The following is a 24,663-nucleotide window of genomic DNA, read 5'->3' on the forward strand; positions in this document are numbered from 1 at the left end:
CTTGTTTGCATTATCTGGGTTAACACTGTAATCTGCTGCTCTCACATGAGGACTTCCGTCTTACATGTTGATCAGTTTAGTTTCTTGTCTCCTGACTTGAGGAGCCAAAAGGATTGCAGAAGGTAGTTCCAACCAGGATTACAAGAAACAAACAAACAAGAAAAAAAACCCACCCCGCTCTTCTCGTTTATAAAACTACCTCTGCTTAATTGCTCTGTTTCCTTCCTAGGGCTTGGTCCATTTCCCTCATCTGGGAACTGGGGTTAGGCTGCCATCCAAGCTGTGCCAGGGGATGGGCATCTTAATCATGGGCAGTCATTTGTCTTTCCAGAAGTGTGGAAACCCCTGTTAGATGTATTTCCCTAATAGTTAACTAAGTTGAGAAAAGAAATACTGGTGACATCATGTATGACTTAATGCGGTTATTAACTGCGCAGGTGTTGTAAAGCTGTGAATCTGAACCGTAGTGGAATAATTGTACCATATGGCAGGGTGTTTTTCTTCAATTTTATTTTTCCTTATTTACCATGTTTGGTTTTTCCTCTTTAAAAAATGTATTTCTGTGCCACTTTGGTTCTGTAATACCTCTTATTTAAAAAAAGAAGGAAAAAAGAAAAAGCATCCCTCAAACCTTGATTGGTTTTCATCTTAATTCATCCACTGTTTCCTTGCTCATTTCTCCAGTATGCGTGTATAGTTTTGTCTCCTTCCTCACCGTTCCAGTTCTAGGCTTTCTCGAGCTGGCAGTTCTTCATCTGCTGTGCTTTTCATGAGTAAGGCAAATGCCCAGCTTGCTCTTTTCCGCTACCTCCCGCTCCTCTGAGGAGCTCGCACCCAGTGCTTGCAGGTCCGTGTTGCATGGCTCAGTGTTGCTCTCCTGATGGGAAGTCTGGGAAGCACTAAATCATCTGGCCACGTACCGCTTCCTTCAACTTTCTCCCCAGCAGATCTGTGGGCTGAGTTTGCAGTACCGCGTGATGGCTGCACACAGCTTTAAAGCTGGGGAGCGGGGATGGGCTTTCTGCCCCCACCCCACCCCCTCGCCCTGCGCCCGCACAGACATTTCCCTGCTCTCCAGCTGCTCTGGTTTCCATCTGTTACAGGGCCTTCTGGTGTGACTGTTTCCTCATCTGCTGATCCGAGTAAAATGTTGAAGGACCAGACACTGTGCTGACCCGGGGAATTAGGGGGTTGTGGTTTTGGAGAAAATGGCTTGCATGCTTATTTTCCTTTCCTCTCAGAAACTTGGCATGCAACACATGCACGTCTAATAACTTGAAAAACTTTCTTAGGTGCATTTTCATTTCTTTGTAGCAAACGTGTTTACTCATCTTAGTTGTGCATGCGATGTTGTAGGCCTATCCTACATGGCAGCTGCCCCCTGCCCTGGGAGGAGCGCTGTGCTTCGGTCTGTGGTGGGCTCAGAAACGCACAGCCATGCTAATATTCAGCTGCAGCAGACAGTGGGAGAAATAGCTGAAGCCTTATTTGTGAAGACAAAAATACGTGACTAGTAAGAAGTAGCAGGGAGCCAAGGGAGGCGTTAAGAAACCTTGGAGTGGCCATCACTCTCTTGGCCCAGGAGCTGGGGAACTTTACCCTGCGAGGTGTCTTCTCTTTTGGCAGGCAGATGCCTGCTGCCCATCTTCAGACTGCTATTTTAGGCTGCTCTTGTCTTTAGCACTTCTTTCATCCTGCAGTCACTTAGATTATCCCTTTCACAGATTGCTGGGCTGTTGCTCTTTCTTGAGTGATACTGGTAAGTTACCGACAGCAGCAGAGACGGTGGCAATGCAGGCGTGCAACCAAGGAGTATTCCTGTAAAGCAAAATAGGTGAATAACAAAACGCCCATTTTAATACGTGAAGAATTGTAACCACTTCTGACTTGCCGGTACAGAGAAGCCTTGCAAAACTTCATTGATTGTCCCTGCTGAAGTATATAAAATTGTCAGAGTGCAGTCCCTTGCTAGTCAAGTTGTCCTAGGGAGTGAGTGGCTTCCCTTTTTCTGACTATTGCGTCTCTTCCTTTTGGAAGTATTCATTCTTAGCTTTTAAAATCTGTTTAGACACTGTCAAATTGGTTTTGGATTTCAAAATTATATGTGTAAATGAGAAACGTATCTAGCACCCACTTTTGTAATTGAACAAAGCTTTTATTTCCAGAACCTGACTACCACTCAGTGTGTGGGAGAAGTGCGCTCTGACAACTTGGGCTGTTTTTTGAGGACTTCTGCGATCTCACTGAAGGGTTTTAATATTAATTCATCACTAGTGTTATGGTTGTGTTTTGATGATAGTCACTTAGGAGATGGGTGTTAGGCAACCAGCTGAAAATTACTGTAAAGTGATTTAAGTCGTTCATACATTCAACTTGAAATCCCAGAGCACATTAAAAGTGCTAATGCTCATTCTCCTGAAAGCAAGGTTTCTACGTATTTCTCAAATTAGCCCCCCTCTGCCCCCAGATCCCACCTAATACGGTATGTGTAACTTAACCACTGATTTCTAACCACTGATCATGCATTTATTAGCTTGATGTTGGCAGAAATTGATAGTGGAGAAATAAAATATTATAGAGTTGCTGATAGGAGCAATTGTTTGCCTTTTGGGAGGATAGATGTATTGCATTATCAGATATGTAATACACTTCTGGGTGGTTTTCTATCAAAGTGCATGACTGTCAGTGCAGCTGCCACACATAGTTCTGCGCAGAGTGAGAAGAGAAGCTCCATGCCCACAAGATGTATTGCCTTCTTGAAAAACATGGAGTGAATGAAACAGTGACCAAGGAGAGGACTCGGTGAAACAGGAATGTTTTTATTGATGGGTGAAACAGGAATGTTTTTATTGATGGATAACAGTTGTGCAACTCAGCATTTCAGTTGTGCGCTCAGTCGTGAGCAACTACCATGTTGTTAATAGTTTAGCAGTTTAGCTGAGCAACAAGAATGGCTGTGGAGATGTCAGGTAAGGGGCTCTGCAGTGTTTTAGAAAGAAGCTTCCCCACCTCATCTTCTGCACTTGGAGCATTCCTAGGGAAGATACAAAATCAGGATCAAGAGGAATCCAGCTTGTGATTTCTAAAGTTTGGGAACAACAAACAGTGGAGTGAGTGTCTACTTATGGTTTAAGGAGTTATTTGGTATGCTAGTCTGTCCAGCTACAAGGCTCTCGGATTAAGTAGCTACTGTATGGTGTAGCAGGAATGGGAAATTAATTTAAATGGATCAATTAGTAGTTATCTGGGTTTGAATTCAGTCAAAGCTCCAGATGCTTAGGTCAAAAAGAAGTAGGGGAAACTGGCTGGACAGTCTCTTGGCTCCAATGAAATGTGAAGTTTGTGGTAAACACTGAAATCTTCAGTCTAGTTCTCAAAACTGTAAAAATATTTCAGAGTGTGTTCTGTAGCCCCGTTTCATTTGTATCAGTTATCATAAAAGGTGGTATGTCTTTTGTGAAATAATAGATGGACACTGCTTTTCTAACAAAGAAATGATTGGACTATGTTGCCATCATAGGTTTGAAATAGAGGCGCTACATAGATTTCTATCTTGTAGATGTTTGTGCATCACTGCTTTGTTGATGTATACTTCCTCCTTGCTTCTCAAATGAGACTGTCTTTAAACTTGTTTTAGTTGGCTTCAGCTCAGGAAAAAAAGGCTATTACAGTACTGCTCTGGACCTTACCTGTAAATTCACTCCAGCTTTAATGCTGTTACTTCATTCCGGTTTTTAGAAGGTGTGAGAGGAAGCCCAGTTTTGTCCTTGTGAAGAAGACATAGGGAACAGGTGTAAGACATGAAAAATTAACTGTTTATCCTCAGGTAAAGTAGTATATCATGGTCATATCAATGATCTCATATTCCCAGACTATCAACAAGGGCTATTTGCAGATCAGGCTGATAGCATGGAGCTCACTCCTGGTTTAAATTAACTAAATTGAATTACATGTTTATTGTAGACAGAAAAAGTGATTTAGCCTGTTTCTTAGAAGAACATCTTGATGTTGTGAAAAAATTTAATAGTCCCTCCTGTATGTGATGCTGCTTACAATCTTGAGATCCCTAAAGAATAGGGGAGTTTTTCCTTTTAAGCAGACAGATGTTGAAGTAGTTTTGTTGGGTTTTCTTGATTGGTTTGGGGGGGTTGGGGGATGGTGGTGGTGGTGGTCTTTGGGGGTTTTTTTACATAATGCTTCAATTACTATTTAATAAAACAATTATATATAGAGAGAAATTCTTGTTTCATAGCATGTTCCATCCCTTCTGAAGAATATTCATTTTATATGGAGGTGTCAGGAGGAGTTACTAGAGTACGTACACCATTTAGCATTTAATGTTGCTAACACCTAACTGCTGCTTCTATAAATGCAGATGCCTAAAAGCGTAGTATTGAATAATCAGAAAAATAAGTCTGATGCCATTTATGGCTTTGGATAATTACAGATATTCTCTTTTTTGATAAGAGACTGTCAATATTGTCAAGTCTGAGGCTTAGAGTTTGTTCAATAAAACCTTCACTTAGCCTGCCCCTAGAAAGTTACTTTATAAGTAGCCACAAACCAAACACAAATGCAGTCTTCCCCAGAGGAAAAAAAGACACACAAAAAAAAAATCTTAATTTTAAATAAAGACTTCTGGGTTTTGGTAGTAACGTTTTTTGAATATGTTGAGAGTGCAGCCTGTGCTGTAACCCAAGCTTACCATGAGAGGCATGGCTGACTAGTGAGGGGTGCGTTTGAAAGGGAAGGTGGCAGCTGGCTTACCTGGATGGTCAGAAGCAGGCTGGGACTCCTGACAATCCTGATGAACAAATCTGGTTGACAGCTGTTGCTATTGCTACTGCCTTGCAGACATCTCTTGATTAAGCTGGTCCCAGTATCTCTCTTGCTTCTTCATTCTCTTTTTGGTTTTTGAGTAATTTGCAGAGCTGTGCAGAATGTATTGGGTGCTATGGAGATACGAAAGGTGCGCTTGGTGTTAAGTCCTTCTGTTAGCATCCATGAAACTGAGAAGTGAAGACCTGAGTTTTAGGGAAATAAAAACAAAAGAGCCCCCTTAACAGTTTTACAAAGGCCAAGTGGTAGAAGAATCAGTCTATCGAGTTAAGTCTTCATGTATTTTAGTGTGGTAAGACACTCAAGTTTCTCAAATACATTTTTTTTCCTCAACAACTCCTTCTTGTCCAGTCTTGGCACACCGGTATACAGTGTCCAAGGGGACCTGATTCTGATGACTGGCTGCTAAACGAGGTGAGATGTTTCATTGCTTGCTTTGCTTTGAAGGTGCAGTCTCCGTTGAGGACATAACATACACTTTTTTGAGGTGGTCTTTTCCTTTTATTTCAAAACTGGGTTCAGAGATTACCATTGTCTGAAAACACAGAGGTACATGGATTTCAGGTGCTGAGCAGGGTAGGAAAGGAAGAATCACGATCTTACCTGTTTCAGATTTTTGGATGATGCCTTGTGATTGGATACAGTAATTTAAAAGGTGCTGTAAAAAGTTGGTCAGGAAAGCTCATTGTGGAGGTTTAATTAGTGGCAACAGGCAGTTCATCATACCTTTCAAGTACTTCTAAGTACTTTTACTTTCCTAACTAGTTTTATATAGTATATATAACTTGGGGATGGAAACGGATGGACAAGGAACTAGATTTTATTGCTTCATTAATAAGGAAGTTACCCTAGTCTTAGCTGTAGGTGCAAATGATATTTGCTTATACAACTTAAGCCTTTCATCTGCCACTGATTCCTATGCCTCCTAAATCGATTGATCTCTAGCAGAGCCTCATCCATACTTTTTCCTCAGCTGTGCACTGTATTATTCGGTCTTTGCATGCTAATTTAGAAAGACAGGCCATCAAGATAGTTCTTGATGTACTAAGGATGCTATAATAATGCTATTTACTGTTTGCTTCTTAAGTAAAACACAGTGTAGGGGTTCATGCTTTTAGTCTTCTGATGGCTGTTGTATTCTGAATGAGTCTTTTTGTAGAGATAAAATACATTTGGAAGTGTTGTTTAGCACTGGAACTTCCACATTCTTTGTACCTGTTCCAGTTTCTCTCTCTGCATAGCTTGTAAGCAAAGGAATACATTTTAGCTGTTTGAGTTTGTTCACCTTTGACTAGCAGGTTGTTGACCCTTGATAGAATGAAGATTTTCCTAGTAGTGTTTTCTGCATGGCACTGGAGCATAGGTAATACACTAGCTGTTGCAGGTCTTGTTCTGACAACCAGACTCTGAATAGTAAGTGAAATAGCTCTAAACTTGGCTGGTTACACAAATCTGTATGGTAGCAGTCTTCATGTAGTACTTGATCTAAGAGTACTGAATTCTGTTGTTCTGGGATCTTTGCTACTTAATTGGTTTTGCTTGTTACTGTTTTTTTATGAGCCATCTTATGGGTCAGACTTTCACTTTTTCAGGTATTTACAAACACAAAATAAAGAAATTGCTAGTCCAACTAAGCTTGCAGTAGAAACTCTTCCAAAGTCTAGATGATCTTTAAAGGTCCCTTCCAACCCAAACCATGCTATGATTCTACAAAATAAACCTTCCTATTTCTTCCACTTGTAAAATAGTACTCCAATCTTTTAGTCAGCCTGCTCCCTCATTTAATTTGCTTGCTTTTCCTACTTCAGAAAAAAAAACAAAACAAAAAAACCCTCTACACTAAATTTAAACCTCACAGGTTACCAGTGAGTAGAAATAAATTTTTGGTTTTGTTGAGGGGGAGGGCAGTGTGGGAATGTATCTCTTTGTTTTGTTCTTCTGTTTGTTTATTTAAAAGGACTTGGAAATTTTTTTGTTTGTTTGAACATAACTACATTGGAGTAATTTTAGACGTGCATATCAATTAAGCAACACACTTAAAAATACCCCAGTTAGTTTTCTTCTTTGTGAAGAAGAAAGTGGAGACCCATTAAAGTTTTGCACAAGAAAATTGGGTTCTCTTCCTTTTGAATCTCCCCTGCTTTTTATAGAGGAAAAGTATTCTGGCTTGGTCCTGCCTGGAAAGATAAGCCACACTGCATACAATGCATGATGAGGGTTGCACTCATCTGACAGTCCCCATGCCAATTTATAACTTCTGGCACCATTGCTTATACTGTGTAGGCACCCTTTTTCCACATCTAAGTGAACTTGAACGCAGCAGTTTGTTTACTCTTAAACCAAAAGAATCAAACTTCATTTGTACATGCAGGACCCTGCTTCCATTCCACAGGACAAGAATAAACCACCTTTTTTTGGCATATCCTTCTTCAAAAAAACAATAGGATGTTCCAGATGCCTATCTTAATTTTGTTAAAACAAACAAATAAAAAACTCAAATAAGTAGTCCAATAAACAGTAGTTGTGGAATGTCTTTTTGGTATCTGTCCTGTTTCTCAGCTGTCCCCATATTCTGTGGGACATTATTGGACCTACTTAATGGTCCAGGCCAGTAAATGAAGGTTCCTGAAATCTATGCACTCCCATCTATTGCATTGTGTCCTGCAGTGTACTGTCTTGCTCCACACCCCTCTCTCCCCACTCCTTTTTCCTTTACGGTGGACTTTAAGTTAGTGAAATAATTTAACACTTCTTTTAATTAGTCTATTGTATATGATAAAATACGTAATTAGTCTGGTACTACAGGTCTTTCTTCTAACAGAAAGTTAAGATTTGTAAAATCCAATAGATCATGTGTGATTTCATTTAAAATACTTTATAAAACTTCAATGTTATTTTTTTCTTTAAAAGATAATTTGTAATCCCTTCCTGATGTAATACATAATAACTTTTTTTTTTCTTTGCTGAAAGGTTCAAGACAGTATGCTTAAGCGTACTGGGCAAAAATTATCGTAAATACTGGAAGTTGAGTGAGGGCTTCAGTTCAGATGTAGGATGATTCATCTTGCCACATGTAAAGAGCGTAAGGGAGAACTACCATTTTGTTCCACAATCCTGAAATATGTTCTCTTTAGTTCTGTGAAAACTCTGGCTTTTCACTTTGGATGTAGAAGGTGTATTTATCTTCACAGAAATGAGTGTGGATATGTGGTTCCTGTACAAGCGCAGACTGTGATCTACCAGTATTTATGAAGAACACATGTACAGGAAAATGACTCTTAAGTACAAGTCATAAATTGAAATGATTATAGAATATATGTGGACAAATATACCATGTGTGGTATCGGTAGACTGTAATTTCATCAAGTGGTTTTTCAGACTTCATAAACTATGAATGAAACATGATTGTATTGGCCTTATAACAGGTAAAGTAAAATATAGGGTCTGGCTACTTTAAAGCACTCATAATTCTATAGCTGGAAATAGCCTTTTGGGATACGATTAAGTCTTAAAACCTGCCGGTGATTAAAAAAATACATTTCAGTGAAAATCACATGCTCAGAAACCCTGGGAAACATTTGAGTATCCACCTCATGAATTTTTACAATTCCCAGCTTTCCGGGTGTAAACACTGTGAGCTACTTGCAGCAAACGGAAAAGGCCCCGTTTTTCTTAGCGCTTCGCCACGTCTCCGATTATTTTGTTGTTTACTAACGGGTTTTTTGTGACTTGGGCCGTGCGGGGCTTTGTTTACTCCAGGGGATGTGACAAAAAACTGGACAGCCTCCGGCCCGTCGCTGCCGTGTGGAGGTTGCATGAGGCGGCCCGGCCCGGCCCTGCGCAAACCCTCCCGTTCGCTGCGGCGACCTCTGCCCTTTTGTATCCTGTGACACTCAGCCTGTCTTTGTGCTCAAGTTTATTCATGATGGATACGCTTCCCTCCCGATCGCATATGCCGGGAGCCCGGCGGAGCGAACAGATGAATTATTTTCAGCTGCAGGCCTGGCAGGCCTGGGCTGGGGGAGGAGGGCGGCGGAGCCGGGAGGAGAGGGGCCTGCTGGAGCGGGGGCCCCTCCGCACCCCAGCCAGGCGGCCGGCCGGCCGGGGCGCAGCCTCCCACTCCCCACCGGAATATGAAAGGGGTTGACTCTCGGCCTCTCAGATCCTTTTTAAATGCAAAAGAATGTAGGAAATTGCCAGATCAGTTGGTTAATCAGTGACAACTGCAGTAGGTGCACAAAAAGCATGGCCCTTAACAAGAGTAATCAGTTGCGCGGGGTGTTTTTTCAGCGCCTCAGCGGGTCGCCGCAGGCCCCACCTCTTGAATCCCCCGGCCGGTTTAGTGTCAGCTTTATAAGAGAATGTAATTGCTGGGAGATTTCTTGGTGACTGATGGCGACAATATAAGTCTTCTCCCTGACACCACCTCCCCCCCGGCCCTGCCTAGGCTTTTTGTTCGCCTGGCCGTCGCACCGCCGCCGATCAGCCCGGCAGCTGGCACCGGGCGGGCGAGCGAGCGGCGGCCGCGAACCGCTCCCGGCCCCCGCCGAAACCGAAAATCCTGCCGGCTGTGTGGGCTGCGCTGGCGAGGTTCAAACCTCCTCCAGGGTTACTCTTCCCCTTCGTGGAGTTACTTGCAAGGTAACACTGCTGTCGAATGCTTTAAAGAGTGTTCCTGAAATATTTTTGTGACTGCAGTTGTTTCTCCTGCTCATCTAGCACTATTTTTAGATAAACCCCCTCCTCCTCCTCACATCTGTATTTTAAACTTGTGTTGGGAGAGAGGGTGGTCGTGTGACCAAAAAAGGCCTCTTAAAATTCCAGGCTATGTAACTGAAACTGAAGTGCTTCTGGCTTGGTCTTGTCCCCCTCTCCTACCACCTCGTGTTTGTAATGTACTTAAATGTGAAAAACATTTTTTTTTATTCCTCTGGTTACCTCATTAAAAACCTCCAAGTATGTACTTCTAATAAATAGCTATGAACTTTCCCCTCTTTCTTCTGGACTGGAAAGAAAAGACATGCTGAGGCTTTTTACTTAATGTTATAGGTGCTGACTTAAAATTAGCAGTGCCCCGTGTTAGGAAAAGAGTATGCAGCCCAACTGGTACGGCAAACGCAGAAGTCGTTCGCAATGGGCGCGTGTGATGTAAGAACGAGGCTCGGTGGGTTTGCATCAGAGTACTCCTACCTGATGCTGTTGTGCTCTCCTATGAGAGCTCCCGTGAACTTGAATGACGTAGAATATTGTTTCCAAATGTGTGGCACAGGCTGAACTCTAGCTGGTCATTCCTGCATCAGCTGCTTGACAGCAACAAGCTGCCAAATATTCGAAGGCTGTTGTGCCCTCAGTTGCCTCTGTAAAAGCCTGTTCTTTGCCAAAGTACATCATGCATTAAGGAAATAAAATGCAGTCTGGCTTCTGCTTAACTATTGTACATGGGAAACTTATGGTTTCATGGATTTTGTGCCCAAAAGATGTTACTGAATAGCATTTGTGGCGTTTAGCTGCACATAGGCAAAACCTGTGACTTTTGAGGAAAGGCATGTGAGGTTTTCACACCCCCCCTCCCCCAATTCTTAGTTTAACAAGAGATACTGACTGCCTTAAATTTGCCACTGCAAATTTCTGTAAGGATGTGTTTCTGTAAAGAAGTAACTGAATTTTACTAAGGTAGTTGTGAAATTAAACTTTTCAGAAATACTTATACCATATTTGCTGACTCTTCCCACTGAAGGCAGAATATTGCTGAAGGGTGTGAGGTCATTCTTTTCATCCTTGCAAGTGCCATCTCCCTTTTCCCGGGGCGGGGGGGGAGAACACGATTCCTGACGTCCTTTGATCTGATATGAGCTATACGGACTTAATTTTTAACACAGCTGTACCGTGTGAAGTGTATACTAGGAAAGCGTTCTATATGAAGGGAAAAAAAAGTGTCTTTAGGCACTCTGACAACCCAAGTTTCTTTGGAAGTTACAGTCAGAAATCATGTTGCAATCACTTTACAGATCTGCTCTTCTATTTTGGCTAATCTACATGCAGGAGGAATGTACCATGTTTGAAGAGTTGTCTGTGACAGCAATGACAACTAAGCATTAAACACGCAGGAGACTAGGCGTGCTTCCCACAGATGTGGTCAGGCACTTGCATAACTGCCCTGGCATCAGCAGTGCTGTTCGCTCAGTGGGTAAATGAGCTGAAAGGTAGAAGTCTCATCAGCCATCTCACTTTTCCTATGTTGTCAGGGTGTTATATGTGTTTATGAAAGTTTTTGATGAAGTTTTCCTCCGTTCATAAAATAAGAATGTGACTTTAATTGCTGTCATTTGTCATCTACTTCCATGCGGCAAATGCTTAAATTACTACCCCTAACAGCCAGTAGGAGCTTAGCACTTTTGAAAAGCAGTTTAAATATGCAGTGTTTAAATGCAGTTTTAGTAGTCTGATGTTTAATCCTACATTTTGAGGCTCCAGTCTCAAAATGACCTTTGGCAGGGCTTTTTTTTTTTTTAGCATAAGAGGTCTTTCTAGCCTAGTTCTTCAAAATAGCGTGGTATTCGCAGTGTTTATTGTATTGTGTTGTAGGTGCACAGTTCCATTATATGAGTAACTGTTTCATTTGTGTCTGTCAAGTACTTAAGAGTTTCGTCTGAGATATCAACCGATAGCTGTAAAAATATCAACTCTGCGTGATACATCTCACTTCAAAGCTTGAAGCAGGCAGTATTAGTTGCCTTCTCACATTCTGTTTATTCAGTTTACTTGCTGCATGGCCATCAAGAAATGCTGCTAAATTTCTTCTATAGAAGGATTGAGAGCTGAATCAAGGAACCTGTTGATTTACAAGAAGTTGTTCTGAACGGCAGAATGTGAGGGTGGCGTTCTGGAGAGCACATGCATCTGTGCGCTGCCCATGCTGCTTCCTGGTCTTGACTGCCTGGATCTGCTGCTTTGGGGGCAAGACTAATGAAGTTCAGGTTTTAGTGTTTGCAGCCCTAGATCAGGTTATGTGTATGCAGCAGCCAGTTTAGTTCCACTCATAAAAGTGGGAAGCTGCCCAAGGCTACTGAGTCCGTGTAACTCTGAAATATTAAATTGAGCAATAGTTAACTACTACTTAAATTTGAGATCTGGCTGTTTAGGATTGGAATGTTGCATACTGGAGTAAATGTAAGCTTTGTGTGTTGAGACAACAGGGTTGTTAAGCAATTGACTGTGTCCTGGTAGTTGTGATCGTACCATTGTTTTGAACAGAAATAGGTTGTCTAGGTAGTCTTAAGGAAATATATTCGTTCACTCTTTGGTTCAGTCTTGTTGGTGCAATCTTTCATGTTCAGGAAAAGAAAAGCTATAGAATTTTATAGCAGAATCTGTGTAGTTTGTTTAAGATGATTTAAAAAAAAAAAGTTCACTATCTTTTCATACGTTCAGACTTTATTCAGCAATCAGCCTTGCTAAGGGTTCATATATTCTCTCCCTTGTACCTGGAAAATAGTTACTGCTTCATGAATGTCTGTTGGTTTTAGCTTATGGGATAGTAGAGAAGAAGATGGACAAACTCATATTTTTAAACTATTTAATAAAAAAAAAAGACTTGGAAGCCGAGTTTATCAAGGTCAGTCTTGCTGTTAGTATGTCTGCTTTCCTGGGCAAGTGAGCAGTGGTGCTTACTGAATATTTTAGCTAGAGTTATTGTTTGATGCAGGTCCTGCCTTTGTGTGTAGGCTTTTTTTTTTTTTTCAGCCTTGAGGATTTAAGCAGAGACTATACATTGTTTGTAGTGAAAGCAGCAAAGAAATGATTGCAACTTAAAATAAGGCTGTGACTCTATGACTTGCTTAACTATCTAGAAGACATCTATCCTGTTAGCGTAGAAGGTTGAGAGCTTTTTAGGTAATTCCAATATTGACTGTTTCCTTATCAAAACATCGGTTGATTTATTTTGATCAGGCTGTAGCTGCTACTGTCTTTCATTCTTCAACATGTGCTGTTAGCCATATATCACATCAGAGGTCTGACTTTTATTTGGGGAAGTAGAATAAGGTTTGGCAAGAGCCGATGTTGACTGTTATCAGTGTCTGACTGTGGCCTGAATTTTATTGGAAGCCTGTCAGCTGAAAAACAGTAAATGAAGCAGTATGATTCAAATGCATGCTTGATGTTGGGAACCTTGTTTCTAGAGATGCTCTGTTAGCTTGTCTGTAACAGATAGCAAAGAGAATTCTTCTTCTATGTAGATTTCAGTTACTTTTATTGCAAAGTTTTATTAGTGCTTCGGGAGAGTAGAGCACGCTTGTTGTCAAAAATGGTTCTTTTACTAGGCATGATTTATATAATGAGTGAAAATTCTTACTTGTTAATAATTCTGTGGCTGTAAATAGGTTAGCTGATGGGCGAGATCCTCTACTTGGCTCAAGTTTGATATTGCCCAGATTACATCAGCGGTTGGGAGGTATGTGCGCTATGCTTTTTAGCATTTCTAAGCAGAGAGACTGTTCCGTTAGATGGAGACTCTCAGTCCAGCTTTGCCAGCTCCTGATGGCAGTGTGCATCAGCCAAGGTAGCAGTGTCAGAAGTCCTCGAGCAATCTTGAATCACTGGAGGGATCTTCACCACGACGGAGTGGTCTGCTCTGGAGCAGTCTAATACCAAAAGCTTGTTTTGGTGAAGGAGGCTCCTTCTCGCCTTGTTGTTGAAACTTCTTTAACTGTGCTTTAATGAACTGATTGAGGTGGTAAATATTACAGATGGCTTCTGCTTAATAAAGAAAATTAAATCAAAAGAAATAGATATTAGAGATATAAGATGGCTCATAGGACTTTACCCCCAAGTGATTTAGAAATATGTGTTAATATCCCAGCTGAGCACTAAAGAGATTTAAGAGTGTGGTTTTAAAGGTGACATTCAAATGCTATTTTAAGAGGAGTGATAAATGCTTACGCTTTTCCTCTTGCCCTCTGCTTCATGCTGTAGAAGGTCCTCTTGACAATGGCTACAAAAAGTGTAATAAATGTGCTGATACTTTATCCCTAAAACTTGTCTGGGACAAATTGCCTTTAGTTAAAATAGTCTGGCCTGGCATTTTGCATCCAAAGTGACTGAAAGCATCCCTCATCTGCAACAAAATGCGAGATGTGATAGTGCAAACTCATCAGTCTTTTCTGTGATCACCGATTAAGGGCAAGTTGGTGTCTGCAAGTACAGTCGCTACTAAATTATGACAAAGATGCAAAAATAGTTGGTTTTATTTGCTACGTGGATAGGCTTCCTTGTCTTAAACTTTATTTTGAGATATAAGACGTAGCATTTGAAGTTCTGATCTTAGGAAGGAAAGATGACATTAGACTAGTTTTGTTCATAATAAGCACATCCAAACAAAATCTTTCAAGTTGTTGCGGGGAGAGGACGGGGGACACATTTCAGAACATGCCAGTCTTCCCTGTGAAAAACCTAAATGGGAACTTTTCTGAATCTACTCTGTTACTGTGTGTTGCTTTTTTCTTTTTCCCCCAAGTCCAAGGGTATACCTTGTTAGGTTAGCAATTTATTATTTAAATTCTTTTGCCTTTACTTATTTGCCTGAGTGAGTTTTCAAGATTATAATTCTGGAGAGAACAAAACTTCAGTGTGGTCTTCTAAAGTGCTGTAGTTGCAGTTAGTAGCATGATTGCCTGAAGATGAATAATGGACTCCAATGATAGTGTTCCCTGTTATCATCATGAGAGAAATTAGGGTATGGATTGAGAAATCTACACTATCATAGAATGAAGCTTTTGAATTTAATTTTCTTACACAAACTGAGCATATAGTTTTGCTTAAATGGGAAGAAGCGTCATGTCTTTCAGTTTACAACTTCATTAAATTAAGATAAATGGTGTGTTTAAAAAAAAATATTTTTTTTTTTTTCTTCCTAAATGCTAAGTCTTGGAGTTTGGTATGTTTTAGAGGGTCATCTCTGCGTGCGTTTGAAAAATCTGTTGTCTGTATAACTAACTTTAGTCCATCGTAGGACTTGGCGCTTATGCTTGCTCATCTGATTACACAGCTCAAGGGAATAAGGTTAAGGACATGCTGTTGGTAACTAGAGCGTTTTCAGGGCTTTAGTTCGGCAGATGGGCTGCTTGGCTGTATTCATGCATCTGCCTACCTGCTGTGGCAGCTGCTGCTGCTGCATGTTGTGTTCTTTTGTTCTGTTCCACCCAAGAAAGGAGCACTAGGAAGTGTAGTGAATGGATTAATTTAAGGTTAAGGCTAGTGTTTTGCTTGCTTTCTAACTCTCTATCATAATAAAGCTTCTGATAAAGCTAATGAATCCTTCATAAAGTGAAATAGATTTTTAAGATGTATTTCAGGGGCTGAAACTAGCTAGCATTGTCTAAAAAACAGTCAAGTATGTTTTCTTTATATTGCCTGACGTTATTTATTTCAATATCTTCCTCTCTTTCTCCCCCTTCCCCCACTTTTTCTAGGAGCAGTAACCAGACTTTGCCTGACACTGCGTGGTCCAAAAGAATTAAGGAAATATGGAATGACATGAAGGAGATTAGTTGAGGATTAAAGGCTTTGAGGACAAAACACCTCGCCGAGGTGAAGCACAGACTAGCATTCTAGTTGTAGCTCTGAGGAGCTGTGTGCTGAAAAAAGATGGCAGATCCAGGAATGATGAGTCTGTTTGGAGAAGATGGGAATATTTTCAGTGAAGGGTTGGAAGGTCTTGGAGAATGTGGATATCCTGAAAATACAGTAAATCCTATGGGGCAGCAAATGCCCATGGATCAAGGATTTCCCTCTTTACAGTCATCTCTTCATCATCCCCCTGCAAATCAAAATCAAGCCAAGTTGACCCATTTTGATCACTATAATCAATACGAACAGCAGAAAATGCACCTGATGGATCAGCCGAACAGGATGATAAGCAATGCCCCTGGGAATGGTATAGCGTCTCCTCATTCACAGTATCACAACCCTCCAGTTCCTCAGGTTCCTCACGGCAGTGGTGCTGGTGGTCAGATGGGAGTCTATCCCAGCATGCAGAACGAAAGGCACGGGCAGCCCTTCGTAGACAGTGGCTCCATGTGGGGACCACGGGCAGTTCAAGTGCCAGACCAGATCAGAGCACCGTACCAGCAGCAACAGCAGCAGCAACCACAACCGACACAGCCGCCACAGGCACCCTCCGGACCCCCCGGGCAGGGCCATCCTCAGCACATGCAGCAGATGGGAAACTACATGGCTCGTGGTGATTTTTCAATGCAGCAGCACGGTCAGCCGCAACAGCAGAGGATGAACCAGTTTTCTCAAGGCCAAGAAGGCCTCAATCAGGGAAACCCTTTCATTGCCACCTCAGGACCTGGCCACTTGTCTCATGTGCCCCAGCAGAATCCCAGTATGGCACCTTCTTTGCGACACTCAGTCCAGCAATTTCACCACCATCCCCCCACTGCTCTCCATGGAGAATCAGTAGCCCACAGTCCCAGATTCTCCCCTAATCCTCCCCAGCAGGGTGCTGTTAGGCCGCAAACACTTAATTTTAGTTCTCGGAGCCAGACGGTACCCTCACCTACTATAAACAACTCAGGGCAGTATTCTCGATATCCTTACAGTAACCTTAATCAGGGATTAGTTAATAATACAGGGATGAATCAGAATTTAGGCCTTACAAATAACACTCCAATGAATCAATCTGTACCAAGATACCCAAATGCTGTCGGATTTCCATCAAACAGTGGTCAAGGACTAATGCACCAGCAACCCATCCACCCTAGTGGCTCACTTAACCAAATGAACACGCAAACTATGCACCCTTCACAGCCTCAGGGAACTTATGCCTCTCCACCTCCCATGTCACCTATGAAAGCAATGAGTAATCCAGCAGGTACACCTCCTCCACAGGTTAGACCTGGTAGTGCTGGAATACCAATGGAAGTTGGCAGTTATCCAAATATACCCCATCCTCAGCCGTCACACCAGCCCCCTGGTGCCATGGGAATTGGACAAAGGAATATGGGCCCCCGAAACATGCAACAGAATCGTCCGTTTATGGGTATGTCTTCAACACCACGGGAGATGGGTGGGCACATGAGACCAAATGGTTGTCCAGGTGTTGGCCTTGCAGATCCACAAGCAATACAAGAGCGACTAATATCTGGCCAGCAGCTTCCTAGTCAACAGCAGTCTTTTCAACAGCAAATGCCAACCTGTCCTCCCATGCAGCCTCATCCAGGGATACATCATCAGTCTTCACCACCCCCACATCCTCATCATCAGCCTTGGGCACAGCTTCACCAGTCACCACAAAATACACCACAAAAAGTGCCTGTCCTTCAGGTAAGCTACTTCCAATGAGCAGAAAATGTTTTAAATTACTGTAAATGCGTTTCAGGGTACACAAGATCTATGGTTTCAAAATAGTTGCTCCTGTTTGACTTCCCTGGTGGTTTCTGGTTATGTGGCTTTCTTGGTGCACAGAAGCTGAAGGTAAAATGAGGTTCAGGTAGCTTGCTAATGTCCTTACAGTAGTTTTTACAGGATAACATTATAGATAGACTGAAATGTGATACAGCAACAGGACAAGCTGAATACTTGCTTCTTTTTCCGTGTTGGTTCCTTTGAGGGGGAAAATGGAAAGCATGTGTGAGAATTGTCATTTAAACTATTAATTTTTGTATTTGCAACTTGGAGAAAGAAGTGTGTGTTATAATGTGTTTGTTTTGGCCAAACTCAGAGTTTTCCTTAAATCCTAAGGGAATGTTTTGTGGTTTTAAGTTAAAGCTGAAATTTTTACATGTGAAAAGATTTTCAGGATGAACAGCTTCAGCACTAAGTAATGCAACTGGGAAGTGATAGGGCAACAGTTTATGCAAGGAGAAGACAGCAGGTGTGAATCATAGTCTGAAATCAAATCTTCTGAGGCTTAAATGAAATCTCAAATAGGATAGAAGTTTTATTTTACTGAGTCTCTGATCTGCCGGGTTTCAATGAAAATGTATTGCTTCCACGTCACTTTTCAATTAAAAGCCAAAAACGGTAAAACATCTTGATCCTCTGTAGCTTAGCAGGTTTGACTACATGCTAGTATGTTAAGCTTCAGCTGAAAAAGTGCCTTCTGGGATCTTTGCATTTGCCATTGCTTGCCTCTGGCTCTATCAGTCATCATTCAAGAGGTTTTGGTACTGAGTGAATAGGTGGTCAAGATATCAGAGGTTTAATTTTATTTTTTTAAACCAGTCAGTAATTAATGCCAAGTAGCTCTGCCCATAAATATTTGGAGACAATTGTTGGAATGCAGTCATAATGATACGATGCTACAATAAGCTTAATAAATCATAAAAACAGCTGTCCTAGCCAGTGTCCCAGGCCTGTGCGGAAAGCAGCTGCTCAGCAGTCCCCTCCACTGCTGCCTGCCGGCTGCTTCTGTTAGCCGCTCCGCACAGCGTGAGGTGGGTCTGGGAATCAGATGTATGTGCTGCAGAGAGGCAGCTGACAAGGAGTGGTAGATGGAGCAGCTCAGCAGCTGGGAGAGGCTTCCACATTCCCCCTGGAAGAGAGGAGGGGGGAGCGCTGGAGGTGCCGTAGGGTGAGGAAGCCCCGGGAGGGAGATCAGGGGCCTAAGCTGGGCAAGGGGAAGGACACTGTCTTTCTGGGAGGGAGGAGGAACCTCTCCTCTTGAAGGAGCAAAGAATATCTTCAAGATCGTCTTTCTCTCCCCTGCCCCCCTCAAAATTGGTGTGAAATTTTATACCTGTGTTGGCCCTTCCTCTCCCCCCACCTTCATGCACAGGCTTTGTTTGGAGGACCTGAATTACAGTTCTCGCATGCATGTGGAGTTCTGTGTTCCTCCTTGATAGAGCAGCTCTTGACAATGCCTCTTGTGTTATCGACTGTGTGGGTAAGCAGAATGAGAAAGGAGAGAACTCAAGACTATACGAAAAAATGCAAGAGAATGAGCGAGTATTTGGAAAGGGGGTAATGACAACACGGCAAAATCAGTACAGAAAGACTGGGCATCAGAAAAAGACGTACAAGATGTGGTTTTTACCCTGAAGATGAGAGCTGACACATCTAGCCGAAAAAACTGGAAGGAAAATTGTAGAAATGGTAATGTAAGACTGCTAAGTAAAGGAACAAAAACCAGCATCCCTGGGATCTCTCACAACTACTAACGGTGGGGGTGTGGGAAGGGAAGATTTGAGATCGACTGTGCCCTAAAGCTGTGGTGTTCTTCACTGGCATTAACTCCTTGTTTTCATCTGACCATCCAGTACACCTTTTTTTGGCAGCAAGAGGTGGTTTGGGAGGAGAAGGTTTACTTGTAGAATGGACAGGCTTGCTAAATGTTCTTGGGATGTATATTTCCCTTTAATCATTGAAGAGGTAAAATGCAGACAGTTGAACCCTTGAATGAGCTATGCATCCTGTTACAAAGTTCTGAACTGCAGATGAATAGCTTGAACAAAGGTAAGTGCTGAAACTAAATAATAGAGGAAAACCACATGATAAGTTATTTGATTAAAATCAGTAATTCAGACAGTTGTAGCTAGTCAAATTACAGAAGTAGGTGAACAGAGAAGTTTAGTTTTTATTTGTAAAAGTTATTGTTAACATACCTTCCCATTAAGTAATTAGTTTGAGACCTGAGTGTAGTAATGAAACTCTTGACAGGCAGGCATTTCCCCCTTGAAAACTGTTTGGATGAAATAAATATTGTTCAAGTCAATGAAAACTCAACTCCTCCTGACCCCCGGGGAAAAATACAGATGTGCGAAACCCCTGCTCTTAAGACTGAATACAGAATTTGTAGCTCGCCTGTCTGTGTAGTGGTTTTCCCTTCATGTCAGTTGGCAGAAAACTGTTCACTGAAGAACAGTTATTTAAATGACTGGTTTGTTTTTATTTGTATAAAATGAATCAACAAAATTAATACAGTCAGTAAAATGGAAATCACTATGTAGTTTTAAATCAACAGAAGCCATCTTAGTAATTATTTTTCAGTGATTTGAAGCTAGCCTTATCATGGGAAGGCTGTAATACTTGTGGTTAACCAAATTACTGTTTTGTTTTTAGATATGTTGGAAGGAAAGTGAAGTTCTTTTGCTTTTAACTTGAAAGAAATTGCCGTGTCATTTCTAGGGCTTGTTACTTCTTTTTTGTGTGCAAAACTGCAAATTATTTTGGCTGGGAGATAGAGCTGGTGGTTGACAATTCAGCTGGTTTAGATTAATAGCTGAAAACTAGACATGGTTATTAGGACCTTGTTAGCAGTGAGTTGCTGGCTTCAGTGGAGTTTGATAGATTCATAAGAACCATGGTAGTGTTGGGACATTCAGTCAGTGTGCTTGGTTTTTCAAGCCCTCTTTTGAAACGTTCTTCACCAAAGACTTTTGGAAGAGCTCGGTGGCCATGGGATGGGAAGGTGGGTTCTGCTGTGGCAGGGTAATCGGCCAAGGTGCAAAGCAGAGGGTAGGAGTAGCTTGCTTGTTTTCACAGTGGAGGCATCTGTGTTGGGCTTGTGAGCTTGTGCTCTTCAAAATACTCATAAATGATCTGGAGGAGAGTGAAAAGTCAGATGGCAAAGTTTGCTGCTGCTGTTAACATACTGAAAGCCGAGTGCCAAGTGCAGACGTGGTGAAGAGCCTAACAATAATGAAACTAAATAATTAGAAATACAACAGGAATATCAATCGCTTGGCCGTAAGCTGTGAGTCAAGGCATGGCCAAGGGATGTTTAGATTGGATATTAGGAAAAATTCCTTCACCAAAAGGGTTCTCAAGCATTGGAACAGGCTGCCCAGGGAAGTGGTAGAGTCCCCATCCCTAGAGGTATTTAAAAGACATGTAGATGTGGTGCTTAGGGACATGGTTTAGTGGTGGACTTGGCAGTGTTAGGTTAACAGTTGGACTCGATGATCTTAAAGGTCTTTTCCAACCTAAATGGTTCTGTGGTACCTGGGCAGTGAAATGACAGGCAAAACCCTCTCCTTAGGAATAGGGTCTTGGCGTTAGATGGTTATCTGAAAACGTGCTATGACAGTCAAAGAAATAAAACAGTAGGAACTGTTACGAAGCAGTGGAGAGGAAAACAAAGATGGTTACCATGTTGTTACGTGTATGCATGGTACCCCTATGTGGCAAGTGCTGTGCAGCTCTGGGTACCTTCCTCCGGCCTCAGAAAATACAGCAGCACTTGAAAAAGCACAGAGGGAGGTGATTTAGAGGGGAAGGGAAGGAGAGAGATGGTAAAAGCCTCTAAAATTGAGTGATATGGGTGCATGAAGGTGAATGTGAAACAAGGGTTGTTTGTCACCTGTTTTTGTCTCCTTGAATTCTTTTAAGGTATTCAGCAAATTATCAGGTGGTGAGCTCAGAACCACACATTAAGGTGCTGATCTCTGAGATGTTGCGCAGAAAAATGCATCATCATTTGATAAAGATGAAAGCACCACATTTGGTTCAGCAGGTCTGTGCCGTAAATAAGTGGCTGAGAGTTTGTTGTTGGGGTGCATCTACTGTGTGCATGTCTGGTTCTTGTACTCTTCCACAGACCTTGTCAGAGAGGGGTATCAGGTTAGACAGGCCTCTGGGGGTCTAATGCTATGCAGTTGCTCTTATGTATCATTATTTCCAGAGAACTTTATTAGTGATAGAGCAAGTGTAGGAGTTCTCTCTGCCAAGAATAGGCTATCCTGGGTGTGTTGTTTTACAGAAATTCTTATTTACCCACAGCTACTGTGTGGGCTGAAGTTTCGAGTCCTGTTCATTAATCATGTTCCACAAATGTGATCTACATTATTTATAGTTAAGCACAGGAATACTTAAATGACAAATAGTTCTGGTGTAGCCTCCATGCTTGAATAAATGATAGACCTCAATGGTGGGCAGCAACAGTGTTGAAGGATGCTGGGTTGCAGTGTCCAGCTCCTTGTGGAGAAGGAATTCATTTTGTGTGTGTTACTGCCAGGTTTGCTCTGCTGGCCTTACTATCTGTGGGCATGTGACTTTGCTTTAAATCATAACTCATAGCTGTGTTTGGTATGAACACATTCTTTTGAAATTTCCTGCCCTCCCTTGCAGGGGAAGAGGCAGGGAAAGTCCTGCTGAGTCACCAGCTGGGTCACCCCTGTCACCGGCCCTTCCTGCGTTTTCAAACCCTGTGTTGCTGCCTCAGTTTAATTTATACTTGGATATACCTGAATAGGGAGGGATATTAATGAAAACTACCATCAGCTGGAGTGGTTTGACACAATGCTCTAACCCGGCAGAGAGTGCGGGTTAAGTTAGTTACTGCTGGCACACTAAAATGAAGTTGACTTTCTCCTGGGTATTTAATTGTTTTAATGCCTACGAGTAGTAAGAAGAGACTGACTCCTTACTTGCCTCCTTACTGTCTTCGCATAACCAATTATCTGTCAATGTGTGTCCTATAATTTCACTTAGTAAGAAATGGTATCATTTCAGATGGTTAGGATTTTTCCCATAATTAATGCTCATAAGCAATGTCCCACAGCTCCAGAGAGAACTGTTAGTTTTTTCATCCTTTAAGTGTTTAGCTTTTTGACTATTTTCCTGTCAATATGTAGAACGACTCCTTTTTTTTTTTTTTTTTTTTAAGACTTACAAACACTATTCATTACTTTTTGTTTTGATACAGAGGCTATTTCATGTGACTGCTAGCTGGTCTTTTGGGGTACCGTATATGCTGCATGTTCAGCAAAATCTCATGGCTGCCCCTGGAAATTCTAGTTTCCCTTTCCAAGTGTTCATAGACCAGCAACTAGTGTATGTTGGCAAGATTGTTGAAGGTGCCAGACTAAATGGAATTAAAAACCACTAATACTGAACCTTGATTACAATTGTATATTTTTTTTTATATACAGATAAGCATACATGTGTGCATGTGTATTTATGTAAAATATATGTAAAAAACCTAGGCCAGATCAGAAGTTGTGGAGAGTGATGAAAGAAAACCTGAGAAGAAAATCCATAGTATTCATCTGAAAGTAAAGGCTGATAACAGCAAATTTTTCTTAAAAGTTTACAGGCTTCTGCTGTATGTTGTTGAGGCTCTGAAGAACTCCTGTATTTGAGCAATGTATGCAATGTAATTAACAATGATTTTCCAAATAAAAGTGGATCGTTAAAGCTACCTTTGGTTAAAAGTATTGAAGTTATTTCACCTCTGTGGAGTAGAATAGTCTGTTACGCTGATAACCTGATCCATCCATGAGCTAGTTCACATGCAGGTCTCTCTCAGATATATTCCAGTCTAACAGTTAATATTAACATATCCAAAGGCTTATTTCTTCCTCACCCTTGAGAAGGCTATATGTACTTCTGTAAATAAGGGGTTGCAGTGATTCTACAGTGAATAGGCCTTTGGGCCAAAGACTTGTAGTTTTGAGATGGTTTTGCTATGGATCTTTTGGTCCTTTTTACTGTTGAGGATGTACAAGAAACTTCAAGAATACTTATTCCCTCAGGTGCCATGATTTGACTGTGATGAAAGTAATTTGTGCCGTTAAATTACCTGCTCTGGAGTTTTGGGTAAAGCCAGTTTGCAGCATTTGCATAAAAATACAAGCCTGCATCAGCACACTGATTTTGTAGGCTTAAGAGTTACTAGACTTGTTCTTCAGCGTGAATATGTTGAAAGTTTCTATGATATGTTGGTGACCTGAATGTGATTTTTCTTGAAATCATTAGCATTATCTGAGGAATCGCCTAACTAGAAATATTTTTAAATTTATGCTGCTGTTCAGTACCTCAGTACAGTATTCTTATCTGCTGATGGTCACTTCCAGTGGGATTTGGCAATCATCTTATTTTCCCATGGCTGAACACTTTCTCCTATTTTATATTTATTTGAACAAATTTAAATCTGTTGTTTCAGAGAAGCTTTTTTTTCATGACTGAAAGCTGGTAGGGAAATGTCTGTATGATCATCAGCTGCATAACTTAAAAGGATGGAAGATTGGGGCAAATGAAAGGAGAAATGCTTGATTATTTTTTTTACATTTATTTGTTATTTCATTAAATACAGTGGCAATCTTAATAAGGAACAAGTTGCAGGCGAAGTAATAATTTCCTGCCTTTTTATTATGGATCCTCCTCCTGGTCTTCCATCCTGTTTTTTCATGTGGAATTTGAGGCATCCATTTGTTCTAAACTAATCTGTCTTTGCTTGTATCTTGAATGCAAGTGTCACAAACTTGCGTAAATGTCCTCTCTTTTTTCCTCTGGGGAGAGTAAATGTCTCAGTTCCCACTACGATGGGACACCATCACTCTGAAGTTGGATTTTTCACTTTTGTCTGTAGAGGTTGTTTTCTCCCTCAGTTCAGTGAGCCAGTGGTTTTCACTTTTGAATTTTCACATTTGAGTTACAATGAAAGAACTGATGACCAAACAATTATGAAACTAAAATACTGGAATGGTATTTTTAAAAAGGGACGGTCTCACCTGAACAACACATCAGAATGGATGTGTACCCCTCCCGTTCCTTTCTTTATTCTCTGAGAGCTTTGCTTTCTAGGTATCAATGTTCTTTTAATTGTATGGAGAGATATGTATTATACAGGTGGTAATGTGGTCTGGATTTTGGGAACAAATAGCCTGGGTTTTTTTCTGTAGAGATGTCATCTATAAATATTTGGTGCCGCCTTTTGTCAACAGAGTTGTAAAGTTTGGTAGCTAAGGAGCAAGATTAACACCCTTGAATTTTTCACGGTGATTAAAGCATCTGTTTGTACAGATCTTTCTTTTGAAATATTCCCAAGTTTGCAGGTGTGGTTTAGAGATGGTGAAGCTGCTTCTTGGGAGCTGGTGGGAG

The 24,663-nt window shown here is 41.4% G+C and overlaps 1 protein-coding gene across 6 annotated transcripts in view; it reads left to right on the top strand.

Annotated features, from left to right (window-relative positions):
- The window catches only part of CHD7 (chromodomain helicase DNA binding protein 7), a 131,169-nt gene that overhangs the window by 25,587 nt on the left and 80,919 nt on the right, over positions 1 to 24,663 (top strand). For all 6 annotated transcript variants that reach the window (XM_052787106.1, XM_052787111.1, XM_052787112.1 and 3 more), the window contains one exon: positions 15,309 to 17,166. In XM_052787106.1, the coding sequence (XP_052643066.1) occupies positions 15,484 to 17,166 (1,683 nt within the window). In that variant the 5' untranslated portion in view covers positions 15,309 to 15,483. The remainder of the gene's footprint in view (positions 1 to 15,308; positions 17,167 to 24,663) is intronic.

This window comes from Harpia harpyja, chromosome 5 (assembly GCF_026419915.1).
Source record: "Harpia harpyja isolate bHarHar1 chromosome 5, bHarHar1 primary haplotype, whole genome shotgun sequence".
Taxonomy (NCBI): domain Eukaryota; kingdom Metazoa; phylum Chordata; class Aves; order Accipitriformes; family Accipitridae; genus Harpia; species Harpia harpyja.